At 39.7% G+C, this 26284-nt stretch overlaps 1 protein-coding gene across 1 annotated transcript in view; it reads left to right on the forward strand.

Annotated features, from left to right (window-relative positions):
- Nucleotides 1-5048: 5048 nt before the first annotated feature.
- SORBS2 (sorbin and SH3 domain containing 2) overlaps nucleotides 5049-26284 on the forward strand; it is a gene marked incomplete at its 5' end in the record, with an annotated part of 110571 nt that continues 89335 nt past the window's right edge. Inside the window, one exon of the mRNA XM_082482010.1 lies at nucleotides 5049-5158. Within this exon, the coding sequence (XP_082338136.1) occupies nucleotides 5133-5158 (26 nt within the window). The remainder of the gene's footprint in view (nucleotides 5159-26284) is intronic.

A 26284-nucleotide genomic window follows, 5' to 3' on the forward strand; every position in this document is an offset into this window, starting at 1 on the left:
TGTGTCACCAGTACCAGGAGGTTCCAAACATTCTTTTTTCTTAAGATAAGATTTCTGGGCATCTCAGTTCTCCCCCAGAACCTTATTGGGCTCAGCTGTGCGAGAACACTGTCCACTCTGGTATGCCCCTCAATGGGGGCTGCTCGGAAAACACAGCTGGGTTGCGTTAGGTGGGGAAAAACCAAAACAAAACAGCACAGGCAAAACATCAGTCACTGTGAAAGAGGCTGTTAAATGGACTAAAATGTTGTCATCACTGTGACTGGTAACATCAGTGTGAGTTAGTAGAACTAGATAAATAGTTAAAGAGGAGTTTGCACATTTTTCCATCAGAATTGGAATGCAACCAAAGGAGTGATTACTCGGGTACTTTTACCATGAAATTTAGATAGGACCGAAAGAAGAATAGTGAATTTCAGGAAAGTCAGAGAGGCTCAGTGTAGGGGGTACAGGCTGCTTATGAGAATGTTGAAATAATCTATTATTCTTGGTCAGCATAATGAAGGAAGAAATGTAAAGACTTAGCTGTAGCTTGGTTATGAAGGGAATGAGAGAAAGATAGTGAGCACAGGTGAAAATGTTCTGCTATAAGCCTTGCGTGGTTGTGAGATGGTAATGGCAATGGAGAGAATGGTGTGAAATAAGTTTTGGCTCTTAACATATAGCCTTTCTGCTGCATGTGTAGCATGCTTACTGAAATAATAGCTTTTATTTTTTGCGGGGGAAAGCACCTCCAGATTAAGGAACAACAATGGATCTCAAAGTACATTCAGCAGAATTGTAGGTTGGAAACTAAACTTGCTTCTCAAGGTTTAGTAAGGACTGGAAGAGAAAAATGACATACATGTGAAGTGGTGTTGTATGGGTTCTCAGCCAAATAGCTGTTGCAAGTTGGATCTAGCAAAGACATGTGATTCTCCTGTCTCTGGCCAGTACAAGAATGGCAAGGTACAGTCATAGTACTGTTCCCCTTGGGCTGCCTTTTAAAGTTGGGGAATCAGAAAGACAGTCTCTGGACTTTGGAGGTCCTGGTCCTTGCAGAGGGAATGGCCAACAGCGGATGCTTTCAGCCGCACGCACAGCCCTGCACAGGTATCGGTGCGCATTTGTCAAGTGCGGGTTCCTGCTTGTTAGGGAGACCAATTCAGAAGACAGCCCAAGAACAGAATAAAACTTTGGAGAATTACTGATGGTATCCGGTGTTATATTTCAGGTTTCACAAAAGTTTCTTCTGAAATGCAATAAATGCACAGGGACTACTATTTCAAGATATGTAATTACCTAAAGGTGCAGATAGCCACACAATGGGATGTTCAAAAGGTGTCTATCCTTCATGTCACTGTGTATGAGCTTTTGAAAATCCCAGGCAGGTACTTGTGTAACTCTGAATTATAAGACACAAATTAATATATGTATCTATCATTTTAACATCTTGGAATGCAGTTCCTTGCAGTAATTGCCTTTCCCACCAACTTTTAGATAGCTAGGTATAGATGTAAAAATAGAGATGTCAGGAAGATTTGGGATGGCCTTTGGATGTTAATTTTTTTCTCTCTTAGGAAAGAGAGAACCTTAGTCACAAGAGAAGGATGCAAATGTAAAGGCTGAACATACGGCTGCAAATAGGTCCCATGAAAAAAAATACAAATTAGGTCAGACATCAATGAGCAAACTGATCCCAGCTGGTGGGTAAAGGAATTGTGAGTTAAAGCATTTGACAGTTCTACTGAGAAAAAGGAAAAATAGTTAAACTACCTATTTCTGTCTTTGCTGCTTTCAAATATACGTGATAACTTGCGATGTGTTTAGTCTTCCCTTAACCTTAATTGAAGCGTTGTTTTAGCAGGTTGAAAAAATGTGACTTCCTACCCATTAAAAACAGGCAAAAACAGACAAAATTAGCTTCGTAATTAGGAAGTGCTTTAGATGTGTTCGCTGACATGAAGAGAACTTCAGGCCTGTCTTGTAGTCATGTTTTGCCTTGACTCAAGTCTTGCATCTGTTTTCAGCTACCAATTTGTGGGTGGATTTGATTTTTTTCAGTTTTTTGCTACTTACATAAATACATTGAGAAAATAGTCACTGTCAAAAATCAGCGAAGCTCCTTTTGTCACAAATGCCCAGTGAAAATGTATAGTGAAAAGCTAGCTAGGACAGTTGTTATATCCCTGGCCATTTGCCTGTGTTACTGCCTGCACTGTGAGCTGTTTACACAATGTGGGAGCTTTGGCAGGTAATAAATTAGCTATAGCTGTTGATCGTGAGTTTAAAAGCTATTTCACACTGTGTAAGCCAATGTATTTGTTTACCTTTACAGGGGAGAATGGGAATCTTTCTGAATTTACTCTGACAGGATATGTCTGTATGGCCTTCTGTCAGAAAGGCTGGAATACTAAAATTCCTATAATGCTCCGATTAGTCCAGGTAGGATTGTATACAGTGGCAGAGGCCAGTAATCATTTATCAAAAAGATAGTATGTAATCATAGATTTTGATTATTTTGCATCGTGATTTTTCATGGACATGTTGGTAGGAACTTTTGTTGGTTAATGCAAAAACAGCTCTAACGAAAAAAAAAATCACCATCTACAGTAGACTTAAGCTCATGCCAAAAATGAGCTTATGCATATTAAAATTTTGTGTCAACATACTATAAACAGATCCCAGTACAGTTTATTGTAGATGAAACTTGGAAGTTATATTCTAAAGCTGAGGTCATTTTATGCCACTCCCTCCTCTCCTGCCACCTTTTTTCTTTCTTTTGGGTTTTTTGTTTGTTTGTTTGGTTGGTTGGTTGGTTTTTTTTTAATACAAAGCAAAAGAGCCACCCTTGCTTTTAACGCTGCATATTTTCTCTTGATATGCGGAGTAATGCTATTGGAACCTGAAGCTCTGGAACTTTCCAGATCTCCCCAATTCCCATGATTTCAAAAGACTACTCAGAAGATGTCAGTTAAGTTCACTTAATGGCTAGGGGAGTCAAGGTTTTTTTCAAAAGGTTTTTCTCTGTGAAGAGAGCTGAAGTATAATTAAACTGACCTATACACTTAGAGCAGGGGTACTTGCTGATGTTCTTATAATCATGCATATAAAATTAAGGTAAGAAAAACAGCAAAAATATTTCATCATTGTATTTTAATGGGCTTCCTTCTGTGTATTTAATAAGGTTAAATTCTGTTTGGACTCAATGTCTTAATAAAAGGTGAAACACCCAACAGTAGTAGCATATTTCACTAGAACCGTGAAGAGAATCGTATCAATCACAGAATAAATTAGCTCATGCGGTACCTCTGGAGATCATGTAGTTTAATCTCCTGCACAAAGCATGGCTAATCTTGAAGTTGGATCTGGTTGCACAAGACTTCGTGTGACTGAGCTTTGACTATCCCTAGGGCTGGAGACTGCCTGGCTGGCCCCATTCCCCTGCTTCACTTCTCTTGTGAAGCTCACTTTTCCAAGCACAAGGTTCATAATCCCCTGTATTGCAATGTCTGTTTCACCTTGTCCTTTCACTGGCCTTTCCAAGAAGAAATCTGGCTCTTGTGTTCCTTCTAGCTCTTCTTTAAGTGATTAAAGACAGCAGTTAGATCCCCTAGGCTTTCTCTTTTCCAGGCTGAACATCCACCGCTCCCTCAGCCTTTCTGCACGTGTTGTGTGCTCCATGCCCTGAGCCTGTTAGTCCAGGCTCCCCTGGACTCGCTCATTTTTCAGTATCCATTGACTACTGGGGTGGTCAAAAATAGATGGAGTACTGCAGGTGTGGCCTCACCAGGACATGATACGAGGGAAATGACCGCCTCTCTTGGCCTGCTTGTGATGCTCTTGCTCATGTAGCTCATATGCAGGTACCCCTCATTGCTCTAAAAGTATGCAGCCAACTTATGTTCAGCTTGATGTCCACCATGGTTCCCAGATGGAGGACATGCTGCATGGAGTTATTTCATCCCTGGTGCAGGATTCTGTGTTGAATTTCATGAGGTTCATATCAGCCTATTCCTCCAGCATTTGAGGGGTCCCTCCAATGTAATAGCAACTTCCCAAGTCTGGTGACCTCCGTGAACTTGAATTTGTTTGGTACTATTGCCAAGATGCCTAATGATCCATAAAACCCAGCTGCACTTAGTTTCAAGGAATGTTTATTTTTGAATAAAGAGCCAAACTTTTAAGACTGGTAACCTGCCTTTTTGTGCCAAAAGTACATAAAATTCCAGAAAGTTCAATACAAAATTTCTGGCAAGCATTTTTTCTTGCTCCCTTGCAGAGTATTTGGTTTCATACATTTAACAAAATTCCAGTTTGCCAGAGTCCATAGTGATTCTTTGTTCTCACGTTGAGAAATGGGTCCAGGTACCCTAAGGTGCAGTCCAGTACCTAAAACCATATGGTTAGTTCACTCTGAGATCCTTTATTAGGTGATTTGTTTAAAGGAAGCCTTAGCAGTCTAAATTAATACAGTGAAAAGTTCATTAGTGTGTGCTCCACGTTGTCCCTTGCGGCTACTGTGAGTTAGTTCGTGTCTCAAAATTACCACTTTTTTTTCCCCTGGGAAGAATTTTCCAGGCTCCTCTCAAACGCCTTTTAAAAAGTCTCATCAAAAGCAAGGCAAAGAAAATGACTCTTATAAAACCACTGCCTGCCTGCTCTGGTATTAAACACTTCCCATGTCTGTCTGCCTGGAAACAGCTACAAGAGCTGCAGAGATGAATCAAACACGCAACGGAGTAGCACGGCTCAGCTGGCGGGACTCTGGGACGGCTCTGACCTCCGAACGACTCGCTAACTCTGCATCTAGTGGAAGCTCAAAACAATGAGCGCCTGTCCAGCTACACCCAGATTTGTTTCCTGCTGTCGTACTTCAAGGAAATCTGCTCCGTGTGGGGACGGCGGCTTGCAAAACGTTCTGCAGCAGCCAAATAGTCGTGGCTGGAAACAGGGTGACTTATCGGTGTTAATGCCCATCCTCTTCGTGTATGAGTCATGCATGCAAAACCGTGTGAAATGAAATAGTCGCTAAACATAGTTAGCTGAGAGGCATTGGGAGTGAGGCAGGTCACAATACTTTAGGTTTGCGTTCGCCTAGCATTCTTGGAGAGAGAAGCAACTGGTTTGATAACCTTCTCGCCACTGTGGGGATGAATTACAAACGCAAAGGCCTGTGGTGCGTAAGTTTTTGTAAGAAAATTTTCAAAAGTATCGTTTTGGCAAAGGTAGGACTGCTTGTCTGTGACTCTCTACATCTCAAGTTTCTTGGAGTCGTCTAGCTTGGTAGATGTTATAAGGCTTTTTGACATAGCAACTTTCTTAAATAGCTTATCGGCTCCTGTGTAGTAGACAAATTCTCACGGATAAGAGATTGAGATCAGTGGAGGGGGGTTCTTCATCCGCCCATGTCTTGGAACAACGCTTGGGGGGGGAAGTGCTGTTTACTTGCGCGTGTCGTGATGTTTATGTGACAGGTGAGAAGATCAATCTTGGTCACTTCAGTAAAATAATGTATATACCAGTGAAGTCCTCAAGACCTGGTTCAAATTTATAGATATGCTGATAATGGTTAGCTCTTAAAAAGCATGAATTTGTGTATTAAAAGTACAGGTCAGGTTCTTAAAATAAGCTGCTCTGGTTAGGTTTTAAGAGCACAGAAGTTGATGAAGAGCAGCAATGTGGGAGCCTTACTCATGCTCACCGCTTTAAGTTTAAAATGACATTGTTTCATCTTTTAGAATGTAAACTCTTAATTGTGGAATTATATATTTAGTGGAGAAAAAAGAGTGACAGGTTTTGTTGCTTTGAGATAGCACAAACAAAAATGCTTTGCCTCAGAATCAGGCTGTGTTCGTGTTGTGAAGCTGGGAAACCGTTAGATACACTTGGCAGTATGGAAATAGTACTTCTGTAATGGGAAAAAATTAAACCAGCGTAAGTAATTTGCATGGATTTGATAATCATTGGTGTGTACAATGTACTTTGTTCTTGTAAACTATGCCACAAATTTAATTGATGCACAGGGGAAAAAAGGTGACAAAATTGCTTTCTGATAGTTGCAGCATTGTTGACAGAGTTCACTTGAATTTCATAAAGCGATACTTTGGAGACTTTTGCATAAAAATGAATATAGAACTTGTATTGAGTCACTGAGCATGCTCTGTGTATGAGAATTCAAGATAAATGCTGGTCCCTTCTTATAAGGGTATTTATCACAAACCAAAATTGGGAATTAGCTGAAATTGCAAAATCCACAAATTATTTTAGAGCCAGTGAACAGCTTGCATCTACTTTGTGGTGCTTCTGCAAGCAAGTCCTCGTACAGCAGCATTCAAAATACAGCACATACATCCTGTATCTGCTCTCTATAGGCAGAATTGTAGAACTTTGTATCATAATAGTTATTCTATGAGCTCCTATTTGCTATATGGTAATACAACAATATATATTGTTCTCCATTAATGTTGACGGGCCACTACAAATAGTGATTTACCCAAGAACATTACATGTAGCCATGTAGTTCAGTGGGTACTCGTCAGTGACTTATTAATGAGTAGGAGTAGTTTGTATTTCTGTAGTCTCTTAAGGCTTAAATTAAAAAAAAAAAAAAAAAAAAAACAACAACAACAAAAAAACACCAAACCCAAGAAAGCCTGGATTATTTTCAGTGTCATAAGTGGTGAAAGAAATTCTATGGCATGTAATGTCTATTTACACAGGGCTTTTTTGTCCAAAACATTTTTTTAATGAATGCGCGATGATTAAGGGGTTGGATCCGAAACTAGAGTAAAGGGGGGACCATTGACCTCAGTTGGACTGTACTGGTTCATAACAGCTGAGGAAATAGCAGGAAGTATTTGCATTCTTCAGTATGTCTAAGAGTAGAAGACAGAGACAAGAGCTGTTACAAGAGGACAAAGAAAAAAATTTATAGGAGTATGAAAGAAAATGGTTCATTTTAGTTTGGGGTGGGACTCTCTCTTAATGTTATCCAAATAGGAATTTATTAACTCTGATGCCTCACATTTTACTCCCAATTCATTTAAGCATTTAAGCCTTTTGAATGAGGCTGATACACTACGCTTGTGCAAAACCTTTGAGGCCATCCAGTTCAAGCACAGTTTCCTTACTTTTTTAGCAGAAAAATAGAGGACTCGGTGCTGCATGCTTACACTAAGCGCAAGGCTTCTCCTTGGAGGAATCTAACATGCAGCGTTTAGTTCTATATGCTTATGGAAATCAAGGGGTTTTTAAGCATGCATGGGCAGCTTTTGTCCAAGTGCAGGCATTTATAAGAGGTTTGCCTGATAGTCACTAGAAACGGGGTACATAACAGCTGACTTCTGCAGCCGCTTAATTGTGATGAAGGATGTGACTGAGGTATATATTTGTGTCTGTCTTGTTCGTTAACTTGTTCATAGCTTCACCTGGTATCGGTACTTCTAAAATCTACTGAACTGAAGCAAATCATCCAGTCTCTAAAGGCGCTGGATGGAGCAGAAGGAGGAATTGCGTTTGCCTGCCAGTACTGAGGCCATGAGAGACAGTAGGATGGTCAATATAAAACAGGAGTGCCAAGGGCACAAGGGAGCAGAAACCTACAGTTCTGCTTCGCTTAATATCCAGAAGCATCTGCTGGTTTAGAGTTTGTGCACTTCATAAAAAATTCAGTGTTTATTTGATGGCATGGCCTTAGTTAGTAATTCACCGATGATATATTCGTAAGGCCTTATCTTCCACTCGACTTGTTGTTTATGCTGATGTCACTCCGCTGAACACAGTACAGAGCAGTCCTGCACTAGAGCACAGATCCAGCTTATGGCTTTCCTTAGACATCCGCAAGGGGTGGAACCACATCTACTACTGTGTCTAGCAATGGAGTGTTCCTGAATGGGACTTTTGTTGTGAGAATTTCAGGCTTTCTTACTGGGAGAATGAATAATAAATCCAAACATCTTGAACTGGTGCCAAATAAATGTTAGCGTTAGGAAGGGGAAGGGGTTGTTTACATAAAGACTGTTTTCATTAAAACAATTTATGTAAAACTTGATTTTGTGCCCTTTGTTTTGTTTTGTTTGTTTTTTTAATTGATTGACTGACTGGTTCACTTTCTGAAAGCTGAGGATGTACAGTAAATTTGCTAACCTGATCACTGGAGAGCATTTTATGGAGCGGTCATTCTTGAGAGTGCCTGCTTCACATTATCATAGGTTCTAGGTAGTCTTGGCTGTTGTTGCCTTCATTTACTTGCTACAAAGGAGAGAATCCTAAGTTTCTCAGGTTCTCTGCTGCATCTTTTCAAGGGCAATACGCGTGTATTCAATATGCATGATCCTTTTGCTGAAGCTATGTGAGTCAATTGTGTCAATTGAGTCAATTGTGTCTATTGAGTCAAAACGTGAGACTATCAAGGGGATCTGTCCTGCAGCTGTATTTCACCTAGGATCAAGAGACGTTTAAAATGGAAACACAAAGGGGGAGACCACTGAGAAAGACTCGAAAACTTAGACTTCCAAAGGCACCCTTTCCCCCACCCCAATAAAAGCATAAAACCAAATTCATCATCTGCTGTCGCTGCAGTGCAATGGTTGCTTCCATCTTAGAATGCTGAAGGGTGAAATGGAAATGCCAAATTTTCCAGCCTTTTTGTTGTGAGGAAGGTGTAGGATGTAACTCCAAACAAGCATCACAGAATCATAGAATGGCTAGAGTTGGAAGGGACCTTAAAGATCACCGAGTTCCACCCTCCCTGCCATGGGCAGGGACACCTCCCACTAGACCAGGTTGCTCCAAGTCCCATCCAGCCTGGCCTTGAACACCTCCAGGGATGGGGCAGCCACAATGCATCAATGTGTGCAGAACGAGAATACTGGTGCTTTGGCTCAATTCCATCTAATCACACACCATGTCTGTGACTGTCTAGAAGCGAGCATTTTAGGTAGGCATAAGACAGGGTTGAAGTGATCCTTTCCCCATTATTTCCCCTGAACTTCCAATTACCAGTAACTTAGGAGCTTCTTGTAGCAGGTTTTGCATCTGGACAGTCATTTTTAATAGCTGGTGATGGTTTCATTTTCAAATGTGTACTTATAGTTTACGTAAATTTGGAATAAATTATTATCCTCTGCTCAGCTTTTACCCACTTTTCATATTTTTACACATCTGTGGTCCAATTTAGGACACAAAATGTTTGTGTATAACACAAAAGTTTGACAATATATATATTTGGTTGCAGAGTAGATTTCTTTACCACCATAATAAGTTTTTGAACAATTGCAAAAGATGGAAGTATTATTCTCTTTCTCTGATGCATATTCTAATGTCTTTAATAAGATGGAATAAATGTTTTAAAATACTGAGGCTTTACACCACAGTAAGAATTTTATGAAGCAGTGTTGTTTGCTTTTACAAGATGACTAATGGATCAAACATGATGGAAGTTGTCAAAGCAAACCAAGAATGCATGTTTTCCCCTCTTTTTTTCTTCTTTAATTCAGAGTGACAGTGTTGGTTTTCAGAATGCTCACTGTTTTGTGGCTTACCATATCATATAAAAATTTCTAGCAAGAATGATTTACTCTTGAACTTCTTTCATTGTAGTGGTTGTGTTGAGACAGTCAGTTTTGCATTATTCTTTGAAGTAGTGGGCACGCCTGTCTCTTTAGTAAGAAATAATAAAATAATTACGCTGAAAAACAGTGTGACAGACACTTACAAATTAGTCAGAAAATGCATAGAAAGGAAACATCCCTTCCCCAAGCAACTAATGAGTTAAATTAGATTACTGTGCTATATCAGAAAAATACCAAATTCAAAACTATATACCATAGGTGGAAGCAGTGTACATGGTCCTTAAAAATTAAGTATGAACATAAAACCCAATTTAAAGCAGCTGGTTTCAAGGAGGTGGAAATTATTATAAATAAGAGGTATAGAGCAGAAGTGGGTAGGAGAGAAATACCAAGCTTATCTTCACATAAATCTGGTGTTTGCCTTGTGGTTTCTTCAAGGTAACTAATGCCGCACATTAAAACACGCTTGAAGGCACGGGACTGTTGCTGTATCTGTATTTAAATCGAGGTGAATCACAGGGCAAAGCTGCAAAGCCGAGTAAAGTTCCATGGGAAATTGTTACCTTGCTTTACAGGAGTTGTTTTGAAACTTCAGGAAGTCTTGCTGACTTCCTCAGCAAGCCAAAACCTGAATGTCGATGTCGAATTTCTGTGAATGGAAAGAGCAGGTTAAGATAGTTTTTTTTCAAACACTTAGTTTGTCTTGCTCTTCTGAGACAATTTGCTGTAAACTAACATTTCTAAATAAAAGCTTAGAGTAGCTTAAAAATCAAACCAAAAAAAAGGGTCAAAACAGGACCTCTCAACAATTTTGCAACTTATGCACAAAAACAGATTCCAGAATTGCTACTCTTTTTTACAATAATTTTTCTATAAAACAGCATTTTTCTATAAAACAGTTTTGGATGGTAATTCTGGCCTCATCAACTTTACGAGAGAGATACACATAGTTTTCATTAGAAATAATCTGACAAACAAGAAGCATCCATTCTTTAGCAACAGAGGTGGTGCTTAAGAAAGGGATTTTGAGTAAGAGAGGGAGGCTTCCAAGGGGTAGGGCAGAATGGGATGAAATTATAGCCAAAATACCAGAAAGCACTGAGATGTTCACAGCCACAGCTTTGAGATGAAAGGACCTTATTTAGGAACTGCTGAACTCCTGCCACTGATGGTACTTAGAGCAAGTGGAGAGGAGAAAAATTATCTGAGGTCAGTCTTCAGAAATGAGGATAAGGTGTCAGGAAAGTGAGACAGAGTGGGGTTAGAGGCATCGGTGAAAACTGAGCACAAAGAGGATTATAGCACTGAAAAAAGGGAAGTAGAGAATTTCAGAAAGAATAGGAAGAAACAACTAGACATGCATCAGCGATAATACAGATCATTTATTCTCTAAAACTGCTAGTTTCTCAAAAAGTAGATGAGTTCATTTTTAATTATTTGAAAAAGAAAGCAGAACATTAATCTGTCTTGGTAAAAAATTTCCTTTCAAAAGCAACTTGATTCTGACATACTGTGCTTTGCTTTTGCATGGACTTTCAGAATTAGCTTGGTTTTGGGTTCAGAGTGCTCTGATTCAGTTTTATTTAAATACGGGAAAGAACATCTTAGTACCTCAAATGCTACTGATCTTCAGATGAAGTATTTACATCACCTGGGACTAATTGTAAGGTGACAGCTTTGTGGAGATATTCAAATAGATTTTTACATTTTAAAAACTCCTTTTTTTTAGGTTTCTGGGTTCTTGTATACTGTGTTTAGTAAGCAGCACCAGCGACTGGTGTAAGGAATGAAAAAGCAATTGTGTGTTCAGTTCATTAACTTTATTGATTTGACAGCTTTTCACAGATAGCCATTTCATGACTTTGGGAAACTTCAAGACTAGTTAGCATAATTTCTTTACTGGAGGAAAAAGATGTATTTTTAGAAGTAAGTACAGTGTGGTTTTAAACACTCTTCCCTTTCCTTCAGAAAGTTTAGGTATCGATAACTTAAGTTACTCTAAATTCCTCTGATCTGGTTTAATGTTGGTCCTTTAAATGTTGAGTGATTGATTTGGTCCATTAATAAAGGAGAAGCTTACTTCTCTATCCATCTGTCATACAGATCTGTCTTACTGTTTCATGTGCATTTTTAAATGCAAATAAAGCTAAAAAATGTATTTTTGGAATAACAAAGTCCTAAATAATGTTGCTATAAGCCAGACTATTAAATATAAAAATCATAAAAAAGCAGAAGTAGAACTTACTGCTGAGGTCCCCAGTTACCGTATTTTCATGCCTAAAACCTCATAATTTTAAAAAAAAATGTTTAAAGATTTACCAGTCTCCTATTTAGGACCACCATTTGCAAGCTAATAAAAAATTTATGAATTATCTCTGCAGATCTTGGCATTACTCTTCTGTCTGCAGAAAAATCTGGAAACGGTAACTAAAGATGCTGTACTCCGTTGTGAGGGTGGCTGGGCTGCTGCTTCAGCGTCAGAGCCTTTGTAATTTTGGAGTACTGGGAAGCACCCCAGAAAGCTGCTGTGCAAACTGAGAACTGCCAGAGCACCCTGACAATTATGCCTGACAAAAATCTCATGATTTTCCTTACGGCTAAGCTGAAAGGATGTGACAGGCTGTCATGACAGTATTGAAGCAGACACTGTTCCCATCACTGATCAGTACAAGGAAGGTCTGAATCCTGGTTAAAATTTCGGATTTTCATACGGTTGGGGGTGAAAGCAACAGAAAGGTAACAAACTTACCCATCTTTTTCAGTCTCTCTAGTCTGATGATAATGAGATTTTTTTTTTGCAGTTAAGTTTCCATTTTTCAAGCTAATTGAAATAGCTCTTCAGAGGAAAAATTACTGTAACTTGTTATGCCACTTAACAACCAGTATATTTATTCAAATCATGCAATGTCATTTACCTTAATGATATTTTCTTTTTCTGAACATTCCTAAACGAAATCAGTGTGCCACCATGTTCGCTTGTACACATTCATGTGAAATACATGTGTCCTTGTCACGAGAGTGTGGGTGACATACAGTTGAAGTCACTTGTGCTCCAAGTAGTAGAGGAATTTAATGAGCAAGTAACAGTGGCTTTTAAAATGACACACTGCAGTGCACTGTATGGTAGGTGACTGTAGTTATAAAACTATAATTAAGTGTGTGGGAACTGAGAACATCTGCTGAGGGAATGGCGCTTACTGTTGCCAATAAAAAAAAAAATAATAAAAAAGCCTAATGCTGTAAAAATAGCATTAAAATATTACATACACCAGATTAAGCCGAGAACATAATTTTCATAATTACATTAAGTAAACTGAGGGGTAGTTCATGAAGGAAAATACTCTGTGATGCTCCATTATGTCATCTATCCTCTTTTTGTTATTCACACTGCACTTGATGAGGTTGAATAGCTGGTATTACAGCAAGGCATGTAACTGATCTACACATTTTCATGAAACAGATCCCATCTCGTGTGCTAGCACGCCGTGAATTAGTTGAGTGACGCTTACGGCGCAGAACAATGAGCCCTGAATAGCACTTGTGGCAGCGTTGGAACTGCTGCAGGTACGGTTAAGCTAATCTGATAACCTCCAAGTAACATTTCATTTGGGACCAGTACTGAACCCACTCAGGCAATTAAGGATTCCTATCGGTGTCTGCACTCCTGGGGACATATACTTGGCAAAATTTCACTAGGTGATTTAGAAAGCAAAACAGGCAACATATCAGGATACTAATGAAACAAACCTTGTCTTAAAACTTCAAAATATTCAAGCGTTTTGTTTAGAACTGCATTATTGAACTCTCTAACCTAGCTGGAGTGGACTCATAGTACCTATTATGAATGAAGTCATTCAGCATTTCCTGTTTTAAGATCTTGTTTCAAGTTTCTTGTCAAAAGCGAGAGGTCATGATTCTACAATGTCATCATTTTGTTCACATTAAAAATACTGGTCACCTATAGTTCAGCAACGTTAGGGCTCGGTGAGTGGAATACCGGTGTAGACTTTAAAACAGCTTTGTTAGGAATGTGACTTTTACCTCCTGTTATAAAAATTGCGCGCTGCTGCAAAATCTGTTTACAGGTACTTGGTAGAGATTTGGCAAAAGCAGACTGATGATCTGTCCAAAAGATGATCCATTACCATTGCACGTGAAGGGAAAACTAGAATCGAGTACTTGACTGCTTCTGAGTGCCGGGAGAAGTATAGGGAATGAGTGGGACTATTCATGTAGTCGCTACTGCAACGAATGCTAGAGCAAGCTGAAAATAAGGTGATGGTGCTGACTATTCTTTCAGACCCACTGTAGACTGATCTTTGCAGAGGAAAAGGCTGCCTCGCTCGATGACTGCGGGAATAAGAGCGGTAGACTGTGACAAATTGCCTCTGGCAGGGGAAGGAGGAGTTTGGTTTGGAGGGTGGTGGGAGGAAAACTGGGATTTAAGTGAGTTAAACAGACAAAGGTAAGACTGGCTAGGAGGGAGTCTGGGGCTGGGCACAGAAAGCTTACTGTGGCTGCCTAACTCCCTTAGCTGAACAGGCAGAGATTCGTCTGGTGACTCTAGAAAAGTGATGCAGGTGTCCCTGTGGTGCCAGAGAATAAGACTCCAGTATTTCTCCTTCCTTTCAGAAGGAAAGAAAATCTAGAAGGGGACATGAGAAAGAGATACATCAGCGGTGTGAAGACTGTGGGTAGGAGTGAGTCCAGAGGAGGGCCATGAAGATGCTCCAAGGGCTGGAGCCCCTCTGCTGTGAGGACAGGCTGAGAGAGTTGGGGTTGTTCAGCCTGGAGAAGAGAAGGCTCCGGGGAGACCTTAGAGCCCCTTCCAGTACCTAAAGGGGCTACGGGAAAGCTGGGGAGGGACTCTTGATCAGGGAGTGTAGCGATAGGATGTGGAAGAACGGTTTTAAACTGAAAGAGTGGAGATTTAGATTAAGTATTAGGAAGAAATTCTTTACTGTGAGGGTGGTGAGCCCCTGGCGCAGGTTGCCCAGAGAAGCTGTGGCTGCCCCATCCCTGGAGGTGTTCAAGGCCAGGCTGGATGGGACTTTGAGCAACCTGGGCTGGTGGGAGGTGTCCCTGCCCATGGCAGAGAGGGTGGAACTCAGTGATGTTTAAGGTCCCTTCCAACTAACCATTCTATGATTCTGTGAAATGCCAATGAATCCATGGACTCATCTAGAGCACAAGCTGGATCTCCTCATGGGATGCGGGAGTAGGTTTGGGTAAGGAATGGAGCCAGTTGTAGACACTTCAGGATCCTTCTTCCATTTGCTGACCCAGTTTGTGCTGGTACTAGGGAATGAAGTAGGAGAGTGAATACTCGTGCTAGTGTGTGCCCTGCTGCCTGGCTCCTGTGGCAGTGGGCGTTGTGCTTTATTGGAGAAGAGCACGGAAAGCTAACAGTTATAAATAAGGGTCAAGGCCACATTCTGGATAATGGACGAACATGGCATAGCTCCTTACTGGAAGAACATCATTCTTTCTGTACACAGGCAAATTAATTGCGGGGGGGTTTTTTAAGCCATCAAAAGTTTTATGTGACACCATTACAATTCTTTAATTATAGTTTATTAAAGGTTAGATGTATGTGGAGGTTGCATGTGGAAGATATGGGCACGTGGGTATGTATGTACATGCGTAGGCACTTTCTGTCTGTCTTTTCCCTGAGCATATTTTCTCAGTAAGAAATACTTAGGGTTATACTAGGTTCTAAAAAAAAAAAAAAAAACACCCCCAAAAAAGCCCAAGTATTCCTTAGAGACAAGTCTTTTAATTTTGCAGAATGTGTGTGGTCAGTGCAGTTATGTCCTCCTTGAGCTGAATGATAATTCCATTTAAATGTTCTTGATGTTATTATGAATATATGATATGGCTCACAGATTTAGCTATTATTCAACTTACCGTTATTATACAATCAGAACTGAGAAGAAGCAGTGTTGTGTTGATAAAGGATGATCTTGTCTCTGACCTTCACTGTCTGGAATGCTGAACCACTGTGTTGACTGATTTCTTTCTAGTTTAGGAGCAGGAAGAATAACAAGAGTGAGAGTCACATGGTAATGCTTTATCCCCAAACTGGAAAATCAGATATTGGAGTAATATGTTCCAATAAATGCATATGAAAGTGTGAACTGAGCAAGGGGTAATGAAATAGCATGATTAGTGATTAACATATCTAACCAAATGATGTAGTATTCTACCCCATCAGTAAGAATATATTATCTGTAATTCCTTAAGAAAACTGAGAGAGGGGAAATCAGTCCTCTGATTACTAAAGTAAAATCTGGTAATTGTAAATTTGGCTCTTACAGAATTGAATGCTACTTGCAGGCAGAAAATACAATCTTTATAAATCCTAATAGATAACAGTTGTATGGTTATATGGATAACAATTTCTATAGCAGAACCCATATACTGTATAGGTAATGGTTAGAAGAATTCTTATCTAAATAATTGTAATAGTAATAATCTTGGGAAATACTAGTTTAAAAAATTGAAATAAAACTTTGTTATAAACAATAAAAGTTGGCACAGTTTTGTGGTTGTGGAATTTTGCAGTGATTTTTATTACCAGCTTGTTAATGTCTTCTCTTAGCAGCTGATATTCTTAGCAGCTGCTGTTTATCCAGTGATCCAAATGGTGGGCAGGTATATTGAAAATTCTGACATTTCCTTTGGATTTAATCAACATTTTTGAAAAAATCTGTCTGTAATTTACTAGTTTTCTTTGTTATTTTCTTGACTACCATTGCAAATATTTGGAACGTATGTTCTCTGGTTAAACGGTGTCTCTTGGTTTGGCTGATCTTTGTTTGCTATAGTATTTTTTGAACATTGTTTGCTATGGTATTTTTTACTCTGCCTCATTATATATGCTGTCACAGTACATAAGGACCTGTAATCAAGGACCAGCATCCCATTACTCTATAGGCATACAGAGACAGATCTAAATTAGTCTTCTTTCCCAAGAGTTTGTAATCTAAAATGAAAAAGTAACAGAACTGAGTAAAAGAAAAAGAAAAAAGAAAAAGTAAAAGTAAAAGAACTGAGATATGAGGAATCGATGTTTATTGGTATTAGTACAAAGCAGCCTCCAGCCACTGAGGAAAGGCTACGTCTTAGCAGAGACTGGGGTCCCGTCCTGGTATGTCTGTGGAAAGAGCTGAGCAGAGACTGTCCCTCTCCAAAAGCGACAAAGGAGGGTAAGAGAAAGCTGAACCTACAAAGGTGAAATGATCAGTCGAAAATCAATGGCAGAGCCAGGTGTAGGAAACACAGGTTAATGCCGTCTTACAGGGGATAAGCTGCTATACCATATGGCACCTGGCCTAAAGAAGCCTCGGAGCACGTAAGACAGCATGAAAAAATAGTTCAGTTCTGTCCTTGAAATGTCACTGACAAGTTAAAATGACAGGGACGGGGTTAAAATTCATAAAAATAAGCGAGGCCAATGCTGATTCTTTTAGGTATAGAGTAGATTTGATTGGCATGTGAAGCCATGAGAATGGCGTAAGTTTAATAGGTTTAATAGTGCACCCATTTCGTGAAACCCCCTCCACAAACAGGTATTAACTTGCAGCAAATGGGAACATAAATATCCTTTGTTTTCCTGATCTTTTGGCTTAGTGGTTCATTGGACAGTTCTGAGAAGATGGGACCTTTTCCCGTGAGTGGTTTTCAGCACCAGTATTTGATAACCATCAGCCAAGGGCCTGATAGTCGCTCTCCCGCTGTATAGGCAGATTCCATTTCCTTTTCAAAGCCTGATTTATTTTTTTTTCAAGATCCTCAAGATTTCCAGGTTATTTCAGTGACTCCTGCTTCATGATCAGAACCAAGAATGCTAGAGCAGTCTACTTTGGAATTAAAATTGCCAGATAACTGGCTGTCAGTAATGGAAATCTGCAATACATTTTAATAAAATGCATTGGCAATTTAATATAATTTCAAGGTGCAATTGCTTGAAAGGCTTATGGAAAAGAACTGTTACATTTTTTCCTTCGTGTTCTTAAGTGTGTTCCGAGGTGCTTTGTAGATTCGCATTTGCCTTTGAGTCATTTGTCAGCCCCTCAGATAGCAGGCAGTGTCATTCAGGTTTTTCATGTGCTTGCTTTTTCTCTTTCCAGCTGTTTCTGTCGAATACTATTGTTTTTTTCCCCAATTTGAAAATTATTTGTTTTCCCCCTACATTTCTGTGAAGATTGAGCCTTTTTGTATGCCTTCTCTCCTATTTTTTCCTATACTACTCTGCGTAACCTTTGTGAGTTTTAATGTTATACTGTTTCTGACTTGCTCAGTAGCAGAAATCTTAAATGTGCTGATGCACAATTAAGAATTGAGGGGAAGAGACAAAGATAAGCATGCAATTTTTAAAAACTAACCAAACCTGTAGAACTTTTGAAATTCAGTTAGCAGGTACAGGTAGCTAATATTAACAGTGCTTAATTACATGAACTTAATTGTGCTCCCAATTATAATGGTTAGTAGTTCTTTGGCTATTTATATTAGGAATAATTGTAGCTTTTTTGTTGTATATAACATTGAGGAATGTTGGACTTCATTAGGTATGAAACCAGGTGACAGTACAGTGCGCGTACTAGTGTTGTAAACAGTAGAAGTTAGGTTATTTTGATGTGTATTTTATGGAGGAGGGGAGTGAAGCTGTTTGCAATGAAAATTGGTGATTGTGCCCCTTGGGAAAGGGCAAAATATAATATCAGCAAAAGATGCAGATGCAAGCTTGCAAAGCTGATTGTTTAAGTACTGAAATGTTCCCTGTGTCATTCCATCAAATTTCTACCTCAGAAAATAATAAGGATTAAAATGTTCCAGTGAATATTTTCTTAGTTAATATTTGAAGTTATAGGTATTCTTTTTGTCTTTATGAGCATGTTACAAAAAGTTCAAAACCAAATACTGCTGCTTCAGCGTACTTACTAAGAATATATATTAAGGAGCCATGTGTCACCCCACGCATTGGGGTGACTCCGTTAGCTAGATGTAACGTGACCTCACTGTAGTTCAGGGAAGCATATTTTTGCATTTAAGAGAAAACCACTGGAAGGGAACAGAACAGGATTTTTCTTTCATGAATGAACGCTGTTCCCACTGATTCTATTGGGAGTGGTACTGACACATGAGAAAAAACCAAACTATTGGAAGGAATTCTATTTAGGTGAAGATTTATGCATGTTTAGTCTCAAATATCTAGTAGAAAGGAGCAGGAATGCATTGTTTGTCATACTGTATAAACGTGGAAAATTTCCTAATACTCAAAGTATTTAAGTGACCAGTAATTTGCAAAGTTCTGGAAATAAGTGATGAAACTAAATCTGGCTTACGTTCCTAATGTCTTTGGTGGTTACTGAAGGCTAAAGAACCCAAATTTAACCCTCAAATGATGTATTTCTCAGGAACGTAGCTGTAATGATACTTGTAGCTCATGTCTTGAGAAAGATGGAGAAATAGTTGGATAATGCCTATTCCATTTGGGTCTTGTGGGAAATAAAAATATGGGGTAAAATTTCAAAGAATGTCTAAAAGATTGACAGTAAGGTGAATTCTGGGTACCAATGCTGAATATTGTATTTACTAAAAGATACATACTTCATCATGGTGCGACAATTGGCACTTCCTAATCAGGCTGCTTTTCTGTCGCTACTTTCTACATTTCCAAAGAGTGATGTGGAAAGCTGGAGTTATTGCTAGTGCTGCCTAGTTCCCTGTTCCACTAAGGAGAAAACTGGGCAGGTTGTGTATACCGGAGTACTAAGCTAGCGGACACAATGAACACCGTCATCTTCTGGGGTTCCAGATGCTGAAATCTCTCCCTGAGCATCTGTGCCAGAGCAGAACTGCCTTGCTGCCCATCCCAAAGTGAAGTAATATGGAAATGCATGCCACCAGCATCCATCTCCTGGATGGGCTCTGGCTACCTGCCAGGGGCTCGTTTCTCCACCTGGAACATCTAAGTTTGCCCGACAAGGGAACTTTCAGAAGGACTGAGAAGATGTGTAATGCATTTTACGCACTCTGTCTTGAAGGTGGGGGTTTTTGTAATTATGTCTGTGGACACTAATCTACTGCATATCTAGGTCAGGGACAAGCTCTCATACAGTAATCTTAAATTATTTCCAGCCTACAGAATGAGTTGATTTGAACAAGCGCAGTTCCTGTAAAACAACAGCAAAGCAGGAAGCCAAAAGCAGGGAACGAAAATAATCGCCAGTAAAAGCTAGAAATTTACAATTTTATATTATTAAAAACAGTAGTAGGTTCTTGGACAAAAGGGTAAGAAATGCGAATTGCAGTCAGCAGTTAATGGGACTTTTTTTTTTTCTTTATATTTAAGCAATAAAAATCATGGAAAAAAATCACAAACACCATAAGCATGACTGGAATTATTAATAAATGTTTCTCTAATGGTAGAGCTTTAAGGAGTTGCAGAATATAAAAGCAGCAGTTTGTCCTCCTCCTTCCTTTTGCAGCTGTAAAAATAACCAGTAAAATGTACAGAATGTTGTCAGCTTAAACAGCTTTCTTGGTATGCTCTTATACTTGCAGTTACATTTTTGGAAAATGTTCTGGTATTGAAGCGTCTGAGAGGTATTTTGAGATGACAGCAAGTACCTATTTAGAACTAAGAGCAGAAGTTTGACTTAAGTTTGTTTTTCAGTACATAGCTAGTCAAAAGAATACATATCTCGTAAAAATCATGCTGAATTTTTAAGCTTCAAGTTTTTTCTCTGGAGAGACTTACTTTTAAGTTGATAGCAATTTAAATACAAGTGTTTGAGCTTTTTCTACTGATGCTGTATGCAATAACAAAGATTGCTGTAAGGAACCTTCAGCTTCGAAACATGTCTTTGCTTTTCTCTCTCCTCAGATTTTTAGTTAATTTTCTGTTTCATGAAGAAACAGAGGGAAAAAAGGAGGTAATATCAGTTTCTCTTAATCTTGCATTTATAGTATTCTCAGGAAGATGACATTAGGAAAAGAGTCCAAGGTCTGGAAAGAAGTTCCTGTGTCAACAGATTTATTCCGCTGTCATCAGACAGCCACTGGTCAAGTTCAGGCTCCAAAGTTTGACCACAGCACTCCTGGTAAAAGCGCTCCAGACCTTAATGACTGTCATGAATAGAAACTACCTTGTGATTTTCAACTTGCATCTAAGATAAAATTAATTCTTAATAGTAGTTCTTGTGCCAGCATTGTTCCTTTACTTCCTCCAGTTATGTCCAATCCCTTGATGTGTTTATAGAGAATGATCAGCGATGGGCTCCTGTGATGGATTCTCCTGTACCTGATGTTCTTTGAACTCTTGCTTATGGGAACTAGAACTGCTTGTGATTTTTCAAGACAAGATCTTGAATAACAATGTTGGTATTGTTATTTGCAAAGGAAAGTAGGCTTATGTGTCTGATATGTCGTAAGTTAGGTATCCATCTAACTTTGTTAGTAATATTGTAGGCAGTTGCAATATCTTCAAATTTTTATTCCTAATTACAACTTGGCAAACACAACAAAAATCATAAATTCAACTTATCATAGAACTGTAGAATGGTTTAGGTTGGAAAGGACCTTGAAGATCATCACCTTCCAACCCCCCTGCCATAGGCAGGGACACCTCCCACTAGACCAGGTTGCCCAAGGTCACCTCCAGCCTGGCCTTGAACACCTCCAGGGATGGGGCCTCAACAGCCTCTCTGGGCAACCTGTGCCAGTGCCTTACCACCCTCAAAGTGAAAAACTTCTTCCTAATGTTCAATCTGAACCTGCCCTCTTCCAGTTTAAAGCCATTCCCTGTCATCCTATCGCTATATGCCCTAGTAAAAAGTCCTTCCCCAGCTCTCCTGTAGGCCCCCTTTAGGTACTGGAAGGCCGCAATAAGATCTCCCCGGAGCCTTCTCTTCTCCAGGCTGAACAGCCCCAACTCTTTCAGGCTCTCCTCATAGGAGAGGTGCTCCAGCCCTCGGATCATCCTCGTGGCTCTCCTCTGGACACGCTCCAGCAGGTCCATGTCCTTCTTCTGTTGGGGACTCCAGAGCTGGATGCTTCCATGCCTGTTCTGCTGCCGCCTTTCCACACTGCTCAGAAATCACCTGTTTTCTACTAGAATTATCACTTATAATCAAAATTTCTCGACAGCTGTAGCAGGGTACCTACTCATCCCCCTCCTACCTCTGGAAGAATCTCTGCAAACACAGATCTCCTCATCCTCTCCCAGTCAGTCAAACCAACTCACGCTCTTTGCAGCCTAGACATGACTCCAAGCATTTTGTGTCTCCCCGGATCATCCACTAAACAGAGCTTTTGTATGGACAGGTTTCCCTGATCATGCACTTACTGCTGCTGACTACGATGTGACATATCTATTGCATTCCAGCAGTAGTTTATGGCCATGTACAAATTATTCAGGCATTGCAATTTTTTAATGACCTTATCAGTGCATTTGCAGATGATGTGCCTAAGTAACACGTGTACAATGACACTGCACTTAACATGAGGATGTCTTCACAATCCTGTCAACAGAATTTAAAAGTTAAAATTACAGAAACTATCATGGCAGTTGTCTGCCTGTGTTTTTTTTCTTTGATTGTCTATCTGAAAACACTTCAATTAGAACTGGAGTATTCAGGTCCTTATTGGGTGAGGCAATGTGATCTGGGGCAAACAGTATTTATGCTTATGTTTAACATTAAACATAGAAATAGGTCTTTGGGGCCTACATAAAGCATATGCTTAAGCGTATGCTGAGTGTATGCCTTGCTGGGTTGGATCTTAGTGCAGGCTCCCTGCCATTTTGTTGTCTTGTTGTTGCGTGTTAATGAAATTAAGACATGCAACCTTCTTAATTTTTTTACTGTAAGCACCATCTACCTGTGCTCCACCAAATGTTTTTTTCATATGAACAATACACCTGCATATATGCCTTCCTTCTGCTTAGGGGCTCAGCTGGAGAGACCTCTGCCCCCAAGGAAGCTTTGGCAGTTATTTCTTCATATGGGTCGCTGTTGCCACAATCTAAACATTTTGCGGTCTGTCAAGCTCTCATTGCTTTCCCATTGCCATAGGCATCCTGCTACAGCTAAACATCATTTTTCTTTTAAATACTGAGAGAAATAAAATAGTCAGCTTTGCTATTTTCCAGAACTAATGTGTCATACTTTTTTTTCTCCCCTTCACTGAATGTATGAGTTGGCATATAAAGTGTGTTGCAGAGATCGGGAATGCTCTCCAGACTCTTAATGATTTGGGTTAAAAGAATTTCCTACCACATGCAAATATAAAATCCTGCCTGGTAATAAATACGTGTTTGTGGATCACCTGCCATGTTTGAACTAACTGAATAAACAATCCTTGGAGTAAAATCACAGGCTGATTTGGCTCCTTAATTTTGCAGATATTTTTTCAAGTAGATTACTGTCTCTAGCTCAAACTGTGAAACTGGCAAACATTGATGCAAGTCTGACACTCCTCACGCAAATCTGGAAAGCTCCTGTCCTCTCCAAATATCTGGGCACTGCTGTCTACCTAAGAAAATGAAAATCTATCATTTTCCGGATCACACACATCTATCCTGCTGTTGATCCATCTGCACTCTGTATTGCAAGCCAATTGCTCCTCTCACTGAAGGTCCTTGGGGTAGAATTCATTATAAAGGATGGTAACTATAAAGAGCACATACTAGAATTAGCTTTAAAATGAATAGAAATACGGTATCAGAATATTTCATTTTAAACCTACTTTTTGTAATGTATTTTGTGAAATGGCAAGGAGCCTCTAACAGGTAACTTAGAATCTGTTGAAAAAGTTCAGTCGTCCATTAACACCGTCTGGTTGATCTCTGTCTCCTTATAAAAGTTGTCTTGAATACCTTGGGGAAAAACAATTCAATTCAATCAAACTCACAATTTACCCTACAATACTCAGCACAGTGAATGCCTGTAATACAACTGTAGGGGCTGCGGCTGGTGGGAAGGAGGGTTGTAATAACAATTGCTTTCTCTTTGATCCTCTTTCATACTCTGACTATATTAAGTAGAATGGTCAAAAATATCTTCAGACACAATCTATATGGAAACTGCCAGCTTGTTTTGCAACAGCAATAGAATCTGTATGTTCTGATTCAAAACATATCAGACAAGGTAGCTTGTTCTTCAAGAGCCTTTCAAAACCTCTGTAAGCAAGCAGGCAACTGGCATTCTGGAGTTTGCTCCCAGGTTAGCTATGCAGCTTAGCAAGCCTTGGGATTTCAAGGGGGTCTTAGACTCCACGGCTACAGAGCAGGAGGCAGAAAGACCCCCAAAGTTATCCATGAGCTTGGATGCCTTTGATCTGATACTCCTATGTGGCATTTAGGAATTTGCAATACATTGTTATTAATAAAGATGTAATGATAATTTTTTTAGTTTCTCTATGTACTTCAAAAGGAAAAAAAAAATCTCCTTTCCTTTACCTCTCAGTTCTGTCCAGAATTTTACATGGAAAGGATATTCTAACTTCTGATGGTCTCTATCCTTAGATAGTTATGGATTATGGTTATTAACAATGATTAACTTCATTCTTTGAGGTGCAAGCAGGTAATACCATGTTACTACTCATTTAGGCTTTGATTCACAGAGCACTGACATTGATTTGGTGTATGTTTGGTTGGATGTTAGAGCTCCTACCTTATGGCTGTAGGTGCTCTAACATCTGATCAATAGTGGAACTAAACCTCTAACAGTAAAGACACACATCTTGTATTCATGAATAAACTGAGGGTGGGGAAACCTTTCTTGACTTCTCACTATCCCTTTTTATAGCTCCATATCAATGTGGAACAGAAGGGGTGACAGCATGGCTCCCTGCAGCACCCCACACTTCAGGATTTATCTGGAACAGAAGAAGCGATCACAACTAGCTATCAGGGTCTCTTGGAGAATGTAGAGCAGGTGTCGATGAGATTCCCACAAGGCTTTTCAGTAGCCTCTCTCCGTGCAAAGTCTTGCTGAGCTGAGGTAATCTTTGTAGCATTATCAAGAAATATAGGGAGTTCTCAAGAAGTAACACAGGAATATATATTCCGTATTTAGTGAAACTCTAGCAATGGTAACTGCAACTGTATTCAACCTGACCGACCCATTTGTGTGCATTCACGCGGTCATTGAGTTCCTACTGTGTTACCTCTGTCAGATGAAGCCAACTGTAGAAGAACGCCCTGAAGATTAATCCTGCATCTCCCTCTGCGAAAGTTGGGCACGCTACTGTGGTTAAACTTGGTGTTCTTTTACCTCAGCATGTCAGATCAGGTGGGAGCTTAGTAGAAAACCTGCCCGATCTAGGTGGCTCAAGCAGTCTCTGATTTTGTAAACTCACGCCTTCCAGTAGCGCTTTGCATCTGCGCAATAATTACGGGCATTCCTTCCGTCACAGCGTTGGCTTTGGAGGAGCTGAGTATCTTAGCTGATCATTGGGCACCTTTTTGGCAGTGAAGAGTGTTTGATGCTTCCAGCGGAACATTCATCTCGCCTCTGCCAGGGGTCTGTATTAGAGCTACTCGCAAACCCATTCACAAAGAACAGTTTTCAGGAGGCACTGAAGTAGGAACAGAAGGACAAAGCAAACAAAGCCCTTTGCTCCCCTCTTCCTCTCCCACCCCCCTTCTTGAAGTAAGGATCTTAAAGACTGCTTGAAACAACTCTGAATAAAACGCTTTCAGGCGTATGGCTGTTACGTTCATTGCATTCGTTTGGATCCTACTGCCAGTATCATTAAGTATTTGAAAGCTACTTCATCTCCGTTGAAGCAGAGAATTCCAAGTAATTTCAGTATTAAATGCAAGGCTTACTGTTTGCATGAGTGCGATTTATATTGCCTTATTTGCATGCCTATTTGTCAGGGATGCAAGACTAATTTGTTCCTCAGCAAAATGAGATTAATGTGGAAATGTTAGTGATTTGTATGCGGTCCCTTGCTGAGTGTCAGCAATGCAGCCGAAGCTGTTCAGATAGAAAAACTCTCGGGAGGACAAAGCCGTAGAGCTAAAATTGAGCGTTGTCTGTTAAAACTTGAGCAAGAGTTAAGCACGCTTTATGTAAATACATCGAAGCCACCTGCTAGAAGTCATTTTGGCTCTGCAATGTTCCAAGAGTTCTGTACTTGTTGGGTCTGAAAATAAATATCATGTTGCATTTCGTAGCTTGCGTGCGGTACCGTCAGTGATTCAGTTCCAAGCTAAAAGAAGACTTGAAAACGGTGTCTCCTCTAGCAGCCTGGAAACACTGCAGGAATTTGAGGTTTTAAGAATATTCCGTAGCTGGTATGGAAATCCGAAATTTCAGTCAAAGACAGTTTATGAAAGAATGAATAAAATAGAATTTGCCTTAATTTTTAAAAGATCTTTTAGAAATTCTCAGAGGTAGTTTGCCGGTAGTTGCAGCGTAAAAAGAATGTAATAAAGCTTTATTCACTGCCACGTATCTGTTTTTGTAGTTCTCAAAAAGTTCAACGTGCATCTTTTTTGTCACAAAACTGCCTGAATAATGGCAACAGAGTTCAGATAATTTCTGAAAAACAGTAGGTTTTTCAAGCAGTGGAGAATCTGGCCTTGGTATGAACACAAGAGAATACAGCAATATGTGTGTTCCCTCAGAGGTACAGTTAATTCAGGGTTCCTGTTGAGTTGAGCTGGAAGTCTGTTTCGATATTCTGTTTACTTGTATTAATCGGTATCTTGAGTA

The sequence above is a fragment of the Vanellus vanellus genome (genome assembly GCF_965231255.1).
Source record: "Vanellus vanellus genome assembly, chromosome: 4".
NCBI lineage: Eukaryota > Metazoa > Chordata > Aves > Charadriiformes > Charadriidae > Vanellus > Vanellus vanellus.